General features: G+C 37.7%; 1 protein-coding gene and 1 long non-coding RNA gene across 2 annotated transcripts in view; one reads left to right on the top strand and one right to left on the bottom strand.

The window, feature by feature from the left end:
- Positions 1–10,657, bottom strand: part of LOC111619574 — a 32,012-nt gene extending 21,355 nt beyond the window's left edge. The window contains exon 1 of the long non-coding RNA XR_002755791.1: positions 10,543–10,657. This is a non-coding gene — a long non-coding RNA (uncharacterized LOC111619574). The remainder of the gene's footprint in view (positions 1–10,542) is intronic.
- LOC111619569 (protein spitz-like) lies at positions 1,933–18,295 on the top strand. The gene is made up of 7 exons (XM_023361316.1): positions 1,933–2,352; positions 4,258–4,344; positions 15,981–16,152; positions 16,245–16,306; positions 16,800–16,905; positions 17,011–17,119; positions 17,943–18,295. The coding sequence occupies exons 1-7, from the start codon at positions 2,205–2,207 to the stop codon at positions 18,000–18,002; spliced, it is 744 nt and encodes a 247-aa protein (XP_023217084.1). The 5' UTR covers positions 1,933–2,204; the 3' UTR covers positions 18,003–18,295.
- The last annotated feature ends 651 nt before the right edge of the window (positions 18,296–18,946 follow it).

The raw sequence follows: 18,946 nt of genomic DNA, 5'->3' as shown, positions 1-18,946 counted from the left end.
TTCTTGAAGATTTTCGGCAATAAACACTTCGAATTACCTTGAGCATGCGACCTCGTCGATCGCTTTTAAATTCACGTTTCTGGCCATATTTTCTGGGATTTTCTTGGACAAATCTTCATTGATCCTAGGATCATCTGGAATCTTTGTGTAACTTAATTAAACATGATTTAACCGATATAGAAGTCGATTCGGTCATGTAGATTGCGTGACTACTACTACAGCAATGTCGAATTAATCATGTACAGGATCCCCCTCAGTCGGTTGTTATTGGGGTAGAATGTCCCATTTCGATGTTAAGAAAATCACATGACTAAATGATAACGGAAATAGGGGGTCTAAACAGAGAACGAGGAATAAACCTCCCTACACTTCAGCAGCTGCACTTATACATCGAGACTGTGAAAGGACGACATTTATTTATTACTTCTGGAAAAAAGGCAAAATTTTGGCAGGGAAGAAAAGGCCTTCATGGAAACAGTCTGTCTAATATCGTTAATCTAAATTGTATCCACTGAGATAAGGTGTGATGTCGCAGCACGGAGAGCAAAGGGTTGGAAGTTCGACACCTCCGCTCGATGCGTTAAAAAACGATTAAATCATCGATTTTAATTATTTTCTGTGGTTAAGTGTGAAGAAAATGAGCCCTTATAAGGGGATTTTTTGAGGGGTTGATCTAAATGAAGCACACATTTGTTAAGTTAGAAGCGTCTTCGTAAATTAAACATGTGACAGATATGAATCGCTCCCGATACTGAGCCCATCACGCGACAGTTATCAAGTATATTTGGGAAGTGAAAGGTGCAGTCCTGAACCGGAAACGTCAACGTAAAGAAGGATTTTTTTTTTCAATCTGAGAAAAGACCAGACCCGCCGAGCAGCCAGGAACAAATCGCAGAAAAATCTTTTTCCTTACAGAACAACGAAAATGAACACCGGAAACAGACCGTAACAGACCCTAGTCTAGACAGAAGTTGGGGAAACGGCCCCCTAAACCGGAAATGACGCCATCGTCGCGTGCCGAAACACGTGACAACACGTGCCACGAACACAGCGCGAGTGGAAGCATCTGGGAAGAGGGGAGGAGCGGATCATCCCCTACTCGGCCTGCCTGACGTCACGGCTTAATTATTATCTTCTCATCTGCAACCCGTGACGTCACCGGCGCTTAGCCTACGAGTAGAAGAGGAGAAATGCCACACTCCCTCGCGCACAGACGTGATCAGGCAATGATCCGACGTGAAAATGAGGTTGCCGACGGGAATTCATTACCTTCTACCAGCACATACCTGGCTGGTGACCTGTCGTTTGTCGTGTGTGGTAGGCCTCTTATGCATCTATGAACATTCCAGGTGATTCAGAACAAGTTACACCCCGGACTAGCCTTCTTTATGTCCTTCTGAATGAGTTCTGATATCACTACGTCACCGACATTGCTCTATAAACGATTATGCAATCCTTTCGAAGGCACGAGACATCGTGTCAGTGTAGGAACATACATTAAAACGATTTTCACCCCGTTAAGTTGGTCTCGTAGAAGTAGTCTTTCCCACAGAACAACTTAACCCTTTCCACTGTTGTCCCGTTTCAAAGTTTTCTAAATACCCCACACAAACTGGAAAATCTCACACAGGTGTTTGACCTTTTAACCCTTCGAAAAAAACGTCCATTTTACTACATAAAGTTGGCTCAGAGTGTATGCTCGCCTTACAGCCCATCGACAGTTAATTCGCTTTCAAGTGCCGCACCATCGGGGGATCCCCGGCATAACAAAAAAAAACCTATCACCACCCTCCCACGAGATGGCCTTCTCCCCCGCCATCTTCCGGGCCCCGTGCGGCGCAACACTCGATAGAAACAGCCTATAGGCAGTGGCAACACTGTAGATGCCGACACGTGCCGTGACGTCGCACCAGCTGACTTGTCATCCCTGCTTGACCTTGATGCGCATCTAAGACGATGGGGCCAGGTATGGAAGAGGTAGAGGGACAGGTGTGAGGATAAATTAAGCGCAATTTGCGAAAGGTAAAGTCTCCACCTGGCTGCGTGTCCTTCCCCCTCTCCGCCTCACCCCTCCGCTATACATAGACCATACCGGAGCTACTACAGCACCCCCCGAGCCGAGCGTAACAGTCGGCTTCAGTCAAGCCCACGAAGAGGTCGTGTTGTGTTCAGTGTGTGTGTGTGTGTGCAGCAGTTCGACACCCATGGTCCGCCAGTGGCTGAGATGGGGCTGCAGCCCCCAAGTCAGGACGTACGTGTGTGTTGATCACGTCCAATTATTGTGCGATCAGAGGACTATTTTCGCTCATCGTTTATCCAGAATTCGCACGGGTCTAGCCGGCGTTCTTTCAGGTAAGTGCGGGCCTGCGGGCCTACTCTACACATCTACCTCGTCGCAGACATGTTGGGACCAGGTTGCAGTCTGCAAACAATATCCCTCAAGGTCTTGGCTCCCATCCAAGATATGTCAGGCAAAGGGTTAACATACTGTGACGTCAAGCATTTCGTCCGGATTTCCAATGTTCACTCTCCACTCCCGGCATTATTATTATTATTTTTTCATATTATTATTGTAATGATTTTATTTTTATTTTTTCCTGCGGAGGCGGAAGTGTAAACGGACGGATCAGACGATAACTCGGTCGCTTTTCTCAACCCCCGGTTGCTAAACATAACCCGTTCCGGCGCTCCAATTCTCTAATCTATCGCATCGAAACGCTTTACAGAGCATTCCTCGTGGGTGGCCCCGTCGAAAATTTCGATTTTCGACCCCAAAATTCTTAGTAGTTTCTAGACCATTAAGCCTTTTCTGCTCCACCCCATATAAAATCGCTGAACGTGAAGGAATGGTTAACGATGTGCTTTTTTAAATCGTCGTGACAGTTAATTAACATAAGAAGGGGGAGAGACAGAAAAGAAAAAAAAATCGCTAGAGCAATGGCTCTTAACGTCCTCCAACTTTATCCGAATCGGGGGTAAAGGAGAGCAAAGCAAAGGCGGCTGCAAATGTCTAACTAAATGTGCAGCAGCCGAGCCAGGTGGCCGCGGGATACATCCGGGATCTAGGGTGCTGTGGCTGCTGGCTACTCCACCCCGCACATTCCCGGAGCTCCATTCTCGAAATAGATGCTGGGACTTTGGTCCCTTCCGACAGGGCGTTCCTGTTGGGGCGTGGTAAGAGGATCTAGTTCCTACTAAAAAAGAAAGAATTTTGTGCGTCCCGGGACGTTTTAGACCCTCCCACACTCGTTTATCCAGCCCGTTTTCGTTTTTGACCCATTTCTACTCCGGTTAATAATAGGTCAGTCGGGGAAACCGAAGCCCTTCTGTGTGTCTGTATTCCGCAGGACCGCCAATATCTAGAAACCAATGAGTTTAATTAATGCTACAATAAAACGCTAGTGTGTTAGCTACATCCGCCCCTCAGTTAAATGCCTATTATTATTCTAAAACGCTCCATTTCACATAAATCTGTTTCAACAACAAAAAAAAAAGTGCTGATAGGTTAACTAGGTCGGTCTGTCCGTTTCACTAAAGTCTATTGACTCGTAATCAATTTCGATAAAGCGATAGCGTGTTCGTTCCTCGCTAAATTTAATCAGTTTCGGTGTCCTCCGAAGCCATCCGAATACGGAAATGCACATACGAAATCCTCTATTATTTACGTAAACATTACTCAGTCCGAGTGTGCTGCTCTTTTCGATAGTCTTCCCCCTCTCGATACTCCAATCGAGACCTACCGAGTTTACCAGGGGGGGTAAGAGATTAACATGCCACGTGACAGATTATCTACTCTTAATCTGGCACGTGGCGCCTAGGCAGCTGGCGTCGGGGGACACTTCTGAAACGCGTAAACGTGCGATATAAAGTTCACGTGTTTCTGCAAACGGATAAAGCCCTATATTGCTGTAATAGCACGAGTACGGTATAAGTGAAGTAACATTCAACCCAAGCGATTAGTGTCTCGTCTCTCATCTTTATTGCCCCTTATACTGAGTGGCCCTTTGCCTTGGCCACCCTTCTCCCTATTATGAGGTAGGGTCCGATTGTGTAGAGTTCGTGTACGCTTTACAACATCCAATATATTACAGTAATATATAAGCACGAGGCATTTGTTTAACAGCTTGTTTCTAGAGGGGATAATGTATGCCGCTGTAGGAATAAAACTAGCACGTCTCCGACACTAGACTATAATTTTGATAGCGGTGTATCACCTAATATGGAAAAATTAATTACAAGTACTGTTGTATTTTCTAGGCCCAGGGTGGCTCCAGAGGACCAGCCCAATGTGTCATCCAGTCCTCCTATTGGTTCTTCTAACGTCTCTTCTTTTCAGGTTTACAGGTGAGTCCGTTTTTTTACCCTCTTTCGGAAAAATAAAAAAATAATAATAGTAAATAATCGTATTCATCTTTCACGTGCAATTTTTCATACCTAACACCTTCTGGATACTCTCTAGAAAAATTCGGAGCTTGAACGTGTTTACTGCGCGTAACTATTCGTAGTTTAAATCTGCTTGCGTTAAAAAAAAGCTTCCACGTGTCATAAATATTCTAGAATTATTTTCTTATCTAGAAGCCAATTATAGATTTGCTAAGATCCAATATATTTTCTGCGTTAAAATTTGCAAATTATTGAAGAATGGTTGGCAAAAGAGGAGAAAACTGAATAACAATAACGTTTATACTCCATAATTATTCCAGATTTTCCTGTTTGTTTTTTTCTAGAAGCTTCAAGAGCGTTTTTTTTCTAAGAGTTTAAGATTTCCAAATCGTAGTTTATTAAATAATCTAGGCATTTAGTAATACCTAGAACTGCATTAAAATAATCTATAATATGTTACAAATATTCTAGAAATGTTATTTTTTCAAGAGGTCTTAGAATTCTCCTAAATCGGCATTATCTACAACTAGAAATGAATAAATATCGCAGAATAATTCGCCCAAGGATATATTTTATGCCCTCGATCATTGATATTATAGATTTATTAATATTCTCTGGTCTTCTAGAGCAATTAATTTTCTAGAAGTCTTTGTAGGTTTGAAAGCGTTCTGTCCAGTCCTAGAATATTGATAAGATTATTGTTATCGTATATATATATTCCAGAAATATAACTTTTCTAGAAGCCTTCTAGCATGGTAATAATTTCATAAAGGTTTTAATTACGCCATTTAAAATCCATACAAGCGACTTAAGGCTATCAGAAAATCGTAAATTGCACCAAGCCTCTGGCCATAACCTCTAATAACCCAATTTTTCCGATCGTTACATCAGCCTATAGGCTATTAATAGACATATAACAATTAACATAGATAAAAGTATATTCTAGAAAATTTTTTCCCGTCAAAATTTCGATGTTTTCGCTGATGTAAACTCTTTTAAAAACTGTGGAAAGAATAAAAAAACAACAAGAAAAGAAAAGAAAAGAGGGGGGTCAACTGCAGTCTACCGGAACAGAATCTACAATCAGTCAGCCGTTTCTACACACGTGCAGAGCAGGCGGCCTAGCTTTGCATGTCTGGACTGGCTGCGTATCCTCAACACAACACAACTTCCACTTTTTTTTTCCAAAGGGCTTACACCTTTACCCCATTTTCTTACTTAAATTCTGCCACACGAAGGTACCACGTGTTCTCTCTCCTCTAGTCACAAAGGATTAATTGAAGGTAGAAGGTAGGCACGGGGGCTTTTTTTTTCTCTCCTCTTCTCTTTTTTTCCCTTCTCCAGACCGGTGTTGTTTCCTGGGCTTTTGTATACCCGGGGGAAGGGGAAGTATGAGAACCCCCACCGGTGCCACGCGTTTGTAGAAAGGTGAGCCAGGCATGGCGTAGCAGATGGCTAGTTGCCTGAGCTTTTTTCGTTCGTGCTTATCCCGTCTCCCCCTTTCGATTCCCCCCATCGGGTCGGGCATTGGGCGGGGGAGAAAGACTCACTACATGTCGTTACTGCTAATGTAATTGGTGGAATTACTTCCCATTAGATCGTTCACCGCAACTTGGGTAAGTTTGGCGGTGGCACTTCTGTTTTTTGGAACAATGGGAGGCTTGATTGGCACCCTTAAACTGACCTTTCACCTTTATAGAAGCGATACAGTCGCTACCTTTCGAAAGGGTTGCGGATTCGTTGTATATTTGGGCATTCTTAACGACTTTATCGAAATGGAAAGGTTACGCCAGACGAGCTCGGTGTACGCTTGCCATTCGTGAGGGCACAGGTTCGAATTTAAGGTCAAGTCGCTACCGAAGACTTCATATCCGGAGGCGTATCGGGAAAGCAGACGCAAGCTCCCTCCTGTGCCCCTAGGGATTTCCTCTCGCACGCGCTCAGGGCCTCCCGATCGACGTCAGGCATGCCTTCCGCCCCGAGGTCACCTTCGCACATTTCACGACATATGCTGCGCGTGCACAGCACGTGCTGTTCCTCTACTTCTATTGTCTGTTCCCTTCAGCTTGCCCTTAACCCCCTCACTTCCCCTAAGTCGAGAACAGACGCCACCGTGGAGCTATCTCTATTGGCATAAGGTGAGTTGAGTTGTCTAGCTAACAAAGACGCGCGACCCGCGGGCCCTGCCTCTTCTAACCAAAGACAAAAGCCCCCCATTAACCCAACAAAAACAAGAAACCCAACTCGGACGGGGATGGCAACACTGGATCAATGTTACGAGCGTCTGGATTTGCGAACCGCAGCGTGTTGACATCTTTGCTTTCCCTTCAGCTAACCAGCTGACTGAGGGACCAAGGGGAGATCACGCCAGATGCTCGTAGCAGACTTTTCATTCAGAGTGTCCCCTTCATCTCAGGTTTCCTTTCCCCCGCACTTCCCCTCCTCACTCACACACACATACACACACACATACACACAGACCGGCTGCCGAACGCGTGCCGCACTATATATAGATTGACCTCGGATTTGTACTATCCCTCCACTTTTTTTTGTAGAAAGGAAGTTGCGACCCTGTGTGTTCAGTTTGTGGAGATCAGTATTCGTGCGGCAATTATGCAGGAAACTAATATTGAAAATACCTACACACTCGACAAATAAGGAGATTTTGCTATGGGGACCCCCTTTTGCTAATTAAAATTAATCGAAATCCTCACGTAAATTGACCTAGATACGAGGAATACTCCCCTGAAAATGTCTAGACGTAGCTCTAAAATTAGTTAATCGATAGGCTTTAGAAGGGGAGGGGGTCGAATTTTCATATGATTAGAATTTTATAGTGTCGAAATTCTACGGAAATTCCTGCACTAATGGGCTAATATTTTGGCATTAAAAATTTCCAGAATTCCAGCTACTCTAAATAACCACTTTGAAGGATTTCTAGGATTGGATTTTCTACAACTGGATCGCTAGAATTTCAAGATTTCTTACCACTAAATAATAATTAATTTTGAGACTTAAAAAAATCCCTACTAAATGATTTACATGGATTTCTAGAAGAAATCTCTAGAATTGTAGAGGCTATAAGAAATTCTAGATTTAAAACAGAATTTCTTGAATTCTAGCGAACATTAGTAATTTTGACAGCTACAGAATTTTTAATTCTAGTGTTTGTCAAAGATTCTAGAGACTGAGAGGGTCTAGAATTTTAATTCTAGAGACTATTCGAAGTGGTGATTCAGACAAACTGTTTAATAATGTTTTTATAAACAGAACTCAAGGATAATCACACTAGGATTTCTCGCGGTTTATCTGATATTTATCCTTAATTGGGATTATAAACAAAACTATTCCAAATAAGTGTTTGAATAGAAAATTACAATTGAAATTTCTCTGAATAAATTCCTCAATAAGTCACACTGGAATTACTCGAATTTCCTCTGAGTAAACTATTTAAGTCATTATCTAGATTTGTGAAGTGATTAACATTAAATAAATGAATAATATCTAAACTAGTTGCATAGTAATCTCTCAGAAAAGGAAAGTCAAGTATCTGTATATAAAGTTTCTGCTTCTGAATTCTAGACTTTCCTACTGTTTCCCCTAAAATCCTCTAAATTCTCTATTGTAACTCTTCACAGTTTCTACAGAAGTTTAAATCGAAGTAAAATGTTAAAATTTGATAACATAACAACTGCGACAATAGAGAATGAAGTTCTAATCCAAACACCTACGTCTAAACCGCATAAAAACCCTCTGTTTCACACTAAGTAATCCTCAGGATATCCTTTGTTCGTGCGCTACTTTTTTAGCTTACTCATTCCTGTTTACGAAGTACAAATTTATGAGATTCGAATGGAAAATATACGGGGGTGGCCGATTGTTACGGCTTTTATTAATTGCTTTTTATACTTAGAGTCATCGAATTTGTCGAATTGTTATTGAGTTTTAGTGATTGTTAATGCGTGTTATTGATGTTTTGTTAGTGTTATGCGGTTAGGTCGGGTGGGTTGTAACGAGCTTTAAAATTGTTGCAACCGTCCCTCTATCACGAAACTTCTTTCGTCACACAATAAGGAAACTTTGTGAGAAATCCTACACTCCTAGTCAAGGATAATTTTTAATTACAAGAAAATCTCCATAATGAAAGTTTTCTTCTCTTTATATATCTTTTTTGACCTATAACCCGGTAATGAATAAGTACAACCATCCGTCTAATAGTAAGAATTTCGGGTATAGAAGCTCGAAAATCGCTCTATTTAAACAAATCATTGATATTTTAGTAATTGTTAATGGAAGTTATTGATTTCTAGCGATTGTTAAACCTTGCTAGCATGCAACCAACTCTTGGTTCTTCACACAATAAGGAATTTTACGAAAAATCTTACACCCTACTCATTCTTAATTGCAAGAAGGGGTGATGGGCGGAGAAGACGACCCCCTTAAAAATATGCCCCCCAAAACAAAATACTATAATTCAGATCTTTATCGTTATCTAACGGTAGATAGGACTAATCGAGAATGAGAACTCTCGCTGATTTTTAATGTGACCCAATAAAAGTGACGCCTTGGGCCTGTGTGTTTATGTAGTCGCTCTTTGTTGTTAATGCATTAGTTAGAGGATGATTATAGACTTGGTGGAAGAGATAAGAGGTCTAGATTATCTTCATTTATCCCAATTAATCAGATAACAAACAAAGGAGTGGTTTCGGTAGCGCCACGAAATCGTCTACGTGTTCGTTACGAGACTAGCTATACCCCTTACAATAGGATATAAAAGGGATTACACAGTTTTGATCGAACAGATAATCGTTTATACGACCGAACAAGAGGTCTAAAGTGAATTTTACAGTAACTATAACTAATTGAATGAGAGTTCTTCCTCTTAGAAGACTTGGCGTTGTCTAGAAAGTTTGTTAGATACAGCACTGGGTTCGAATCTCACTTAAAACAGTATATCCTTTCACATCAAACAATTGCCTTACTGTGCAGCATCACAATACTCTTTTGTTAATTGTATCGTTGTTTGTGTAATTAAATATTCTTAATTCGTAACAAGTAATAGTTTTTGACTTCAAAATTGTTATCGTAAGAGTATTTTTGTCGCGATATCTGCCCGTTGACAGTGTTTATCAGTGTGACAACCGCGTCGGTGCAGGTGAGAGTGGAGTGCAGTTCGTTACAGGTTTACAGGGTGCACGCGTGCTAAGAATTGTTGTTCTGCGTCAAAGACCCCGCTACCAGCTGGCCCAAGGCTCTTTCTTCGACCGGGTCTTTTCTCTCCTCCCTTCTTCCTTATCTATCCTTTAAAATGAGGGGGTGGTTTTAGTCCCGTGTCTAGTCGCCGACGTAACAAAAATGCTAGTTATTTTATATAACGCTGCCTTCCAGATGCAAAAGGGCAGCTGCCGCGCGTGGGTGTTATAATGCGGCTTGAATCCCCGTCTGGGTTCCCCCCTCTCCGTGTTTATCCAAATACCAACAGATGGCACGGGGCGCAGTAAAAGTGGCAGCGGCGAATGCATTTTCCGATCCACAAAAGGCCCATTTTTTCCCCCACCCACGAGTCCCCGACCCCACTGACAGGTAAGTCTAGTTAGGTTACCTATTGTGTAGACTGTGATAAACGTCCCCCAGCAATGTTGCCACCTCCAAAACCCGACGTAACTAGAATTCGGCATTAATTAAGAGCCGACTGTACACTTTCAACTCTTCGAAACGAAACAAGGAAATGTACACTCGGCACCCAAGGATGCACTTAACCTTACTTGTTCTCGATTGTTTTATTGTTCTTTATGTTAATTGCGAAGCTTTCAGACCTCGTACGTCGGGTCTTCTATTGTTGCATTTGTAAGCTATTAAGGAACTGTGTTGAGGGAAGGAGACAAGGACACGTTGCTTGTATCGATGTTTATCTCCAACTCTGATATTTGTTTCTGTTTCTTTGTCGGATAAACACCATTATAACGTAACCTAGATGTATATAATAGGCGCGAAGATTTAACATTTAGATAGTAAATCGTTCTTTAGTGATTATTTTTATAGCATTTACTAAAACGGTTCCGGTTTCGTAGGATATATTCCTTTGTATCGTTCGAACTTGTCTTAAGCGTAGGTGTTTATTATAGCTATCACAATGATTATATGTCTAAATATACTTACGTACTATAGGTGCATATTGTAACTTAAAGATTCTACTTGTTGCTATATCAAACGTATTGTGTACATTCAATATCAGTAAGTACAATCCATAACTTTCGACTCTAAGTCTGTACATCTACATTAAAAAAAAAAAAAACACTTATAATTCTAACAGATGATAATTATATAGAGAAATGTAACACTTATTTAACAAAAATGTAAAATTTAAGAATGTAAAAAAACTGTTAAAATACTTCTAAAAAATAATAAAATTAATTGTGCAAGAAATTCAATTGTTAAAATAATAAAAATTCTAGAAAAACTGAAATATATTCTAGATAATAGGATGTCAAGAAGTTAATTGTTGAAATTTACGACTTTCTGGTACGTTTGTGAAATAGACAATTTCTAGAAAACTGATAAATTTAACAATACGAACGAATTCATAGTTGAAAGTTAAAAAAGTTTTCTAGAAAAAGCGTGGTAATCGACAATGCTAGAATATCAATTGTTGAAATTTACAACTTATCGAGTACGCGTGAAACATACAACATTTGGAAAACCACGTAACAATTACAGAAAGTGTATTCTTGAAATTTACAATTTTTCTAGAAGAATTACTATAATTAACAATACAATAAAACTAATAGGATATAAACGAAATACAGTATATAACTTATTTAACACTGCTGGAAATTAATTGTCGAAAATCACAATTTTAGTTTCCAGAGAACGAAAAATTTTTTAATTTCAATAAAATCGGAGAGGAAGAAAAATCAAGAAATTTAGCAATAAAAAAAAGAAATAAACTGTTTAATATGTTACGCATTTATTGGGACTGGCGGTGATAAAAATGCTACTATAATAACAGACTTTAGTCGACACACGGAAAATATTGTTTAAAAAAAAAAAAAAAAGACAATTATTGCTTTTCAAATATGTTTCTATAATATACAAGTTACAAACTATAATTTCGTTATTTTAATGCTACATTATCTCGAAGTGATGTATCATTTTTATAGCATACTACTTTAGGAATAAACGCGTTATAATACGCTACTGTAGTAATTAGTACACGGGTGTATCAACCATACCGGCTCGGCTGTAACTGTATACCAACAAAGCAATCCGATACGACACAAGCTTACCACGCTGCCAAATGCTATAATAGCACGCGAATAGCTTTATTACTTTAATAGCATCAGGTAAGAGATAAAAAAAAAAATGGCAGAAAAAAGGGCTGTGAAGGAGGTAGTACACTACTGCAACCGATTATACACGAAAGGACTCAAATAGTCACAAGTGGTGATTATTGGTAAATTAGGGGATGCGAACGAATTTTTTTTCTGTTTTTTTTTTTTTTTTTTGCTACTCACCGCTCGATACTTTTTCAACTCAGTGGACCGTCGGCGGCCTAGCAATGAGTAGGGAGGATGCAGTCATTAGTGCTAGTACGGTGGCGGCAGCGGGGTAAGAAAGGGGAAGACAGGCGTGCACGAGACTAAATTGAGTAAACGTGCCCACGACACTTCCCCCACTAGCTGACGTCATCCGATCGAGATGTGCCACCCAACTTAGAACGTAACGGAAAATTAAACTTTGTTTGTTTGTCTAGATCTGTTGTTATACACGGTTTTGTTGTTTATCATCCCTCATAATGATATCGGGGGGGGGAGATGTTTTTTGAGAGATTTCGAATATTTTGCGGGGTGTAGCGGGATTCTTTGTTTGGGAGGTGTAACAAGAGGGGTGGAAAAACCTGCGGGTCTTCTTGTGAGGTCCACTTTTCGGAGGTCACTTTACGCCGAATCCTTTTTTTTTTTTTTTTTTTTTAAACTATAAATACGTGTTTTAGATACAGCTATTTATATCGCGTGTTCCTCTTAAAAGTCGGAAACTTTAAAATCTCGCAAGTAAAAGTAAAGATTTTAATGATTAAGCAATTTGAGGAAAGTAAATTACAGCGAAATACTTAAAAATTCATCGATATAATAATATTTTGATTTAAAAACTTCAATAAAGTACGTCACCTAATTTAAAATGGTATAAAGATAAAATATTTTGAAATTCTTTCGATGCTTGTAGTGATTCTCAAAAGGATTTTCGTGACTAATGTTTAGTTATAATACTAAAAATATTCAAAGAAGGAGATCGTCGTTCATTGATACCGGAAGTGACGTACCGAAAATAGTAAAATATTTTTTTCTTTTTCTTTTCTTCCCCCACGACTTTTCTTTTTTTAGAAAAGGGAGGGGTTTCTGCGGTACTTCAATATTAATCGAGGGCTTTTCCTTTAAGTGGTAACTTTTTTTTTTAGTTCGTAGAATAGGAAATTCCGTTATTTCTATTCATTACTCCAGGTTGCACAAGGTTTAGAATTATTGCATAATTTATTTACTGTGATACAGGATATAAAATTCCATGCAAATATAGGAATTTATACAGTAGTATAAATATAATTTGAACACGTAAGTGGTAAATTATAACTTTAAAGCGAGGAAACTTAGCAGGAAAAGCGTACAGGAAGCTACGAGAATTTAATTAAAAAAATGGGCTACTAAAGCGTAAAAAAAGTGAATTAATGATTTTATTAACTTAATAATCCGTGTATACAGTTTATTTGCACTGTAATTACATTTGAAATACGTACGCACAAAATGATAATCGTAAGAAGGTGAACCTAGAAGGTTTCTAACATATAAAAATGGGGTAAACACGAACTCTGAGAGACTTGTTATGTCCTAAGCTATAGCATATAATAGGCCCTTTCCTTTCACTAAATAATAGTGTAAAAATATAAGGCTCTAAGCTCTAGGGATGCCCTAGGCCGTAGCTTATTTAGTTAACCTAATATACGGATCAGGCCTCTTCTCAAAGGGCCTTATATGCACATTGAACTATTACAATGACCAAAGTACTTGAAGAAGATTGTATAAGGAGCTATCAATGTATGGATGATTAATTGCAAAACAAAAACATATTTAAGTAAGCAGTGATGTAACTTATGGTAAGAATGGCGTAGGATGATAATGGTATACAGTAATGGTCCATTGAAGTTCGGCCCATTGATGTACAGATTACAGAGAACTATTAAGGTATAATCTTTAAAAAAATGACCCATTACATTGTCTTTTTTTGAATAGAAAATAATAATTTGTAGCTATAAATTTAAGTATTAATATCATAAAATACTAAATTATATATTAGATTTTATCTTTATTTTCCTTTAGGTCTAAACAAGCAAAAATTATGTTTGTTAGAAGACTTTATAAATACTAAAAATTAATTAAAATATGCTTAATCAATGTTCAACAAAGCGTAAATCATAATGTTTTTAACGTCTGTTTACATTATTTAGCTATTTACGAGGGAGAATGCGGGGAAAAATAACGTCGTACGCAGAGAAAATTCAAAATAAACGAAAATAAAAATAACTTAATGACTAAGAAAAATGAGTTTAAACAGAGTGTTAAGTGTGTATTTTAAAAGCACTGCACACAAAAAAATGTATTTTATTGTTTCATACAAGTACTTGCAATTCACACTTGCAATACCTACACTTTTAGTACTTATTTATAGAGTACTTACACTTATAGTACTTACAATACTTATTTATAGTACATTTACACAGTACAGTATTTATACTTACAGCATAGTTACACTCGCAACAGCTTACAGTATTTACCTGCAATACAATTACAGTATTTATGTTTACTTATACAAATAAGTACATTAAGTGTTTACACGTACCTAATAGTACACAAGTTTATTGTTAAAGTAAAATCAATAAAAAACACACTTTAAAAACTAATTTTCTAGAAACAATACCGAACTTTTTATTGAGAATTGCAATAGATTTATTAAATAAATATTTCAGATTTCTTGGATTTATTTTTTATATGTTAAGCGTGCGGATGTTTGTCTAATGGGCATGTTGGTTCCGTCCAATTTAATGAATTAGTTTAAGACGAATTGTAAACGTGATGTGGGCGCTTTGTTTATTTTATCCGAATTCTCGTCCGTTCCTTAACAACTTCCTAGCTAGATTCGTACGAGCGAAACACACCTTGTTATGTTCTACGCAACAGAAGATTCGAAGGTCATCGATCCTTTGTTCCTCTTATATAAAAGATAGTATTAAAACATGTTTTCTTTTACCAGAAAAATAAAGAAAAATTATAAGAAAAAAAAAGGGGGGAGGGGGGATTGAAAAAGACTCCTGTTCGATTTCCTCGAACGATACGTAACTTTTATAACTTATTTATTAATACCCAACCAAGCGAAACACGCAGAAAACAGAAGGATATCGAATCGTTTACAACAGTTTGGCTCCTATTCAGTATAAGACTTGGTATTTAATTTCGAAGTATTGCACAGGACGAAGCGATCCTGACTCGTTTCTTGTATCTCTTCTTCGTTTATTTTGCTGCGCAGGACTGGTTTTACTGGTCACTCACCTTCACAGGCCGCCGCACAACTGATACGTATTTTCTATCTTCGCTCGTGCTTCAAAGGCATCCCCCTCCCATTTATGCAGGGAACACTGCCCAAAATGTAGCCAAATCTTTTCTTTTTTAGCGGAATTCAAGCTAGAAAAATAGCTTAGTGAGGGGATTTTTGCACATTTCTGGTGAAGTCTTCCCTATTTAGTTTAGTTTTTTTTTTTTTTTTTTGGCGGGTTGTACCACCTGGACAACCTCAATCGGGAGCGCGCGAGAGAGTGAGTGAGAGAGAATGGCATAAATTTTCGTAGTGACAGTAATAAATTGAAACTAACGATTCGTAACGATGTTGGAATAACAACTAATGAAACGTTGGAAAAGAAATTCCGGAATGTAACTTTAACGCTTGGTAGAAATACAATTACGCCAACAGTTGAGCCAAGCGATGAAATCTTAATTACGAATTAACTTTGTTACACTGAAAATTAAAAACTAAAAACAACCAATAAAGAAAAAGAAAATAAAAAAGAAAAAAAAAATTCCTTACGAAACACTAACCTCGGAAACTTACTAATTAGACCGTGTTTAGCGGTATTTAGGGAGGTTGATGATTAGAAAGCGAGTTTTCTGATATGATACGTTGAGCCTTAGGATCTACTTTCCACCTGTCCCTCGCAGAATTGCACCTGGTTACGATAGAAACGATCTGAGGGGCCTCAGAGGGTATCCGAAAGCCTGCCGGGTTTGCAAGAACGATTGTAACACTTTTATATTAACAGAAACGATGTTTTCGATCGTGTTACTGCACTTCGTATGAGGTTAACCGAAGCGCGAAAATGGTGGGCTCGAATTACTTCTTTCATTCTTCACCCTCTTCTACGACTTTAGCGTAAAGCATACAAACACATATAAAACAGTCATTTATGTGCAGTTAAATCTTTGACCAAAAAAGAAAAAAGAAAACAAAAATGGCGAATGAAAACGAGCATTATAATTAGAGTGATGTATTCTTTACAGGAGCATGTTCTTCTCGTTCTACACCAAAGCCACGAGCTCCATCACCTACTATGAGGCCAAATATTACCTTCCAGACATATGCATGTCCAGAAGCATACGCTAAATGGTATTGCCTGAACGGAGCAACATGCTTCGCAGTTAAAATAAGAGATTCCATTCTATATAATTGCGAGTAAGTATATAAATTATGTGCTGCAAACATCTGTGTACGATGTTTTTTATAGATGCATTCAATTTATTATAATTATTATTACTTTTTTCTAGATGTGCGGATGGATATATGGGGCAGAGGTGTGAGTTTAAAGATTTGGATGGCTCGTACTTGCGTAAGTATATTATATTTTCTCGTAAAATTTGCATGCCAGAGTAGTCGAGTAATAAATAAAGAAAAATTCATAAATTTTTTCAAAAAAAAAGGTTAAATTTTAATTTAAATAAAGGCGTTTTAAACACCTTTTGTGTTTAAAAATGTTCTAATAATGAGTGCCTCCATCTGGTGTTAGTATGAGCAAAATTATTATTTTTTAAAATTAATTCTATTTAATTTAATTAGTTGAACGCGTTTAAATGGTTAAATCAAATGTTTAATTTATAAAAAAAAATAAAGTTTGGGTGGGTTACCGTAAGCGAACTGAATTAAACAGGAAAGAGAGAGGCAAAAAAAACAGCGCGAAACATTTTGCATGGGTTTGGTAATTGCTACCGGAAGCACGCTAGGGGTAACAAGGGCGCTACTGTCGCCCATGATAAATGGTAGGTGCAATCACGTATTTGACTTCTAATTTTTTTTTCCTTTTCCTCTGTTTTTTTTTTATGTAGCGGCCAGAGAAAGAGTGATGATCGAGAAGGCAAGTATAGCGAGTGGAGCAGCCATCGCCATTTTATTGGTTTTTGTCATTTCTATAGCCTTCTACATTTACGTCAGGTGAGCCTTAATATAAACACGTTATATTTTAAATATCATGAATTCGAATATAAAATTTAATTCGAAATTTTTGATTATTCATTTTTATTTTTTATTTTTTTACAGGAGATGGGGTCGAATTAAACGGTTAACACCGGTGGTTATCACGCACAGAAAGTACTTTCTTACACAAAACACTTTGCGTGACGTTTGTTGGCATCACGCTGTTACACTGGTGAGTATTTTCTATCCGTTTGACCGTGAATTAAACTGGAGGAAGAATGATAAATGCCCTGAATGCGATAGGATATACTATTTTAATACTAGGATTGAAAAATATCAATAGCGCGTGAAGCCTTTACTTGTTTATTTCCTGAAGACGTCATTGCCCTTTGCAAGAATTGTATCTTTTATCTCTATTTTAATACTAAATTTCGCCCATTTTTGGCACTAAAACATGATCCGAATACTTAATTAGAGAGTGCAAAAAATTTCATGCCAATGTTAAATATTTGAATATTCAGCATTTCTTAGGTGGCGCTCTGATATGCAAAACATGCGCGTCTTCTCTAACAGCGCCACCGCGTTGTTAATTGCAGATTACGCTGTAATTAGAACGATCGTAGCGCCACCTGCGAATTAAATACATATTTATTAATTTTTTTCTTTTTTTAACATTTTCTCCCGGATTTATTTCTTAGATTTCTACTCCGATTCCTTTTCTGTATATAAAACGAGAGAACCTGAGCGCAGAATTTTTGCTGGAGAATATCCGGGTTAGAATCCTGTTCGATTTTTTTTCTCCCACTCTATCTATCCAATCGCTGTTACGCGAATTAAACTCCTAGAAGATAAATAACGTTACTTAAGCTGTCCTAACTAGTTTAATATCAGTTTAATCAGCTTTAAAAAATATATATATATTAAACATCACAAAATTCCCTACCCCAAAATCTTTATATGAAAGTTTTAGTTTAATACCGAAAACTTTTTTTTTTTAATTTTTCGATGACAGGTTCGCCCACCCGAATTCTATACAAACTTCTTTTCTCTTTCAGGATCCGGATCCAGGTTACAGCGGGAGTCACACACGAATTCAAACCATATCCACACCCTAATTACGTGGAAGAAATTGAAGGAGGAGCAAAAAATTATAATATAAGAGAAAATCTACTGAGAAAATGCATTTGAAAAGGGGTGAAAGCAACCATTAATCAGTGTGAAAATGGCTACAGAGACGATACTTGGAGTGTAAATAAGAACTCTATGAACTGTCGTCTAAATTCGGAAATAAGCCATTTTCAAAAATGGAGGACTTTGTCGCCCAATAACTGAAGGAACGACCAAAAACCTAAAAAAATATATTATTATTTTATATTATTATTATTATTATTATAATTATTATTATAATTATTATTATTATTATTATTATTAACCTGTCTCGATTATATATACAGTATATAGATAGAACTTAAGGTCAGTGACAAGTCGACATAAACAGGTAAAGTTGTTCCATAAATTAAATTGAAAACGAGAACTATAGCATTCCTATGTAAATTAACCATCTTGGCTCTTTTTTTTTTTAAATATGTGCTCTAGATATCTTTTTAATATATTGTATATTCTGTTTTACTCGTTTGTTGAGATTTGATATTCCCTAAAATGCCTAAATCCTTTTAAAAAAAACCAGTTTATACATTCCCATGCTCGTAACAACCAAACCGTGAAGCGCTCTTTGCGCATTTCAGAGGATTCAATTGTTAATCGTTATTTATACAAATTAATCATAATTAACTTAAGCTGTCCTAACTAGTTTAATATCAGTTTATGATTATTTTTTTGATTAATTTGCACTCGTCGCGCGTCCAATGGCGCATACTTATACTTGTATATAGTTGAAATTACCCAGTTAAAGAGCCAGTTTACTCGTAGAATGTCTCGGTTTTTTACGTGTAGAATGCGCTCCTCAACGAGTAAACTTGCTTCAAACGATTAAAATAATTTTTTAAAGTATGCCCTAGATCACCTTCTCTTTCTGTACATAAGCTATACAGAAAATGTA

The sequence above is a fragment of the Centruroides sculpturatus genome, unplaced genomic scaffold (assembly GCF_000671375.1).
Source record: "Centruroides sculpturatus isolate CEXI.00-Female unplaced genomic scaffold, Cexi_2.0 scaffold261, whole genome shotgun sequence".
NCBI classification, from domain to species: Eukaryota; Metazoa; Arthropoda; class Arachnida; order Scorpiones; family Buthidae; genus Centruroides; species Centruroides sculpturatus.
The sequence above is the reverse complement of the archived record's forward strand: the minus strand, read 5'-3'. Positions and strand labels throughout refer to the sequence as shown.

Bases quoted from the DNA above. Each gene is read 5' to 3' on its own strand.
- LOC111619569 (XM_023361316.1), top strand. From the start codon at position 2,205: ATGGTCCGCCAGTGGCTGAGATGGGGCTGCAGCCCCCAAGTCAGGACG. The intron at 4,345-15,980 runs GTGAGTCCGTTT...TATTCTTTACAG, and splicing joins TCTTCTTTTCAGGTTTACAG to GAGCATGTTCTTCTCGTTCT. The intron at 16,906-17,010 runs GTGAGCCTTAAT...ATTTTTTTACAG, and splicing joins GCCTTCTACATTTACGTCAG to GAGATGGGGTCGAATTAAAC.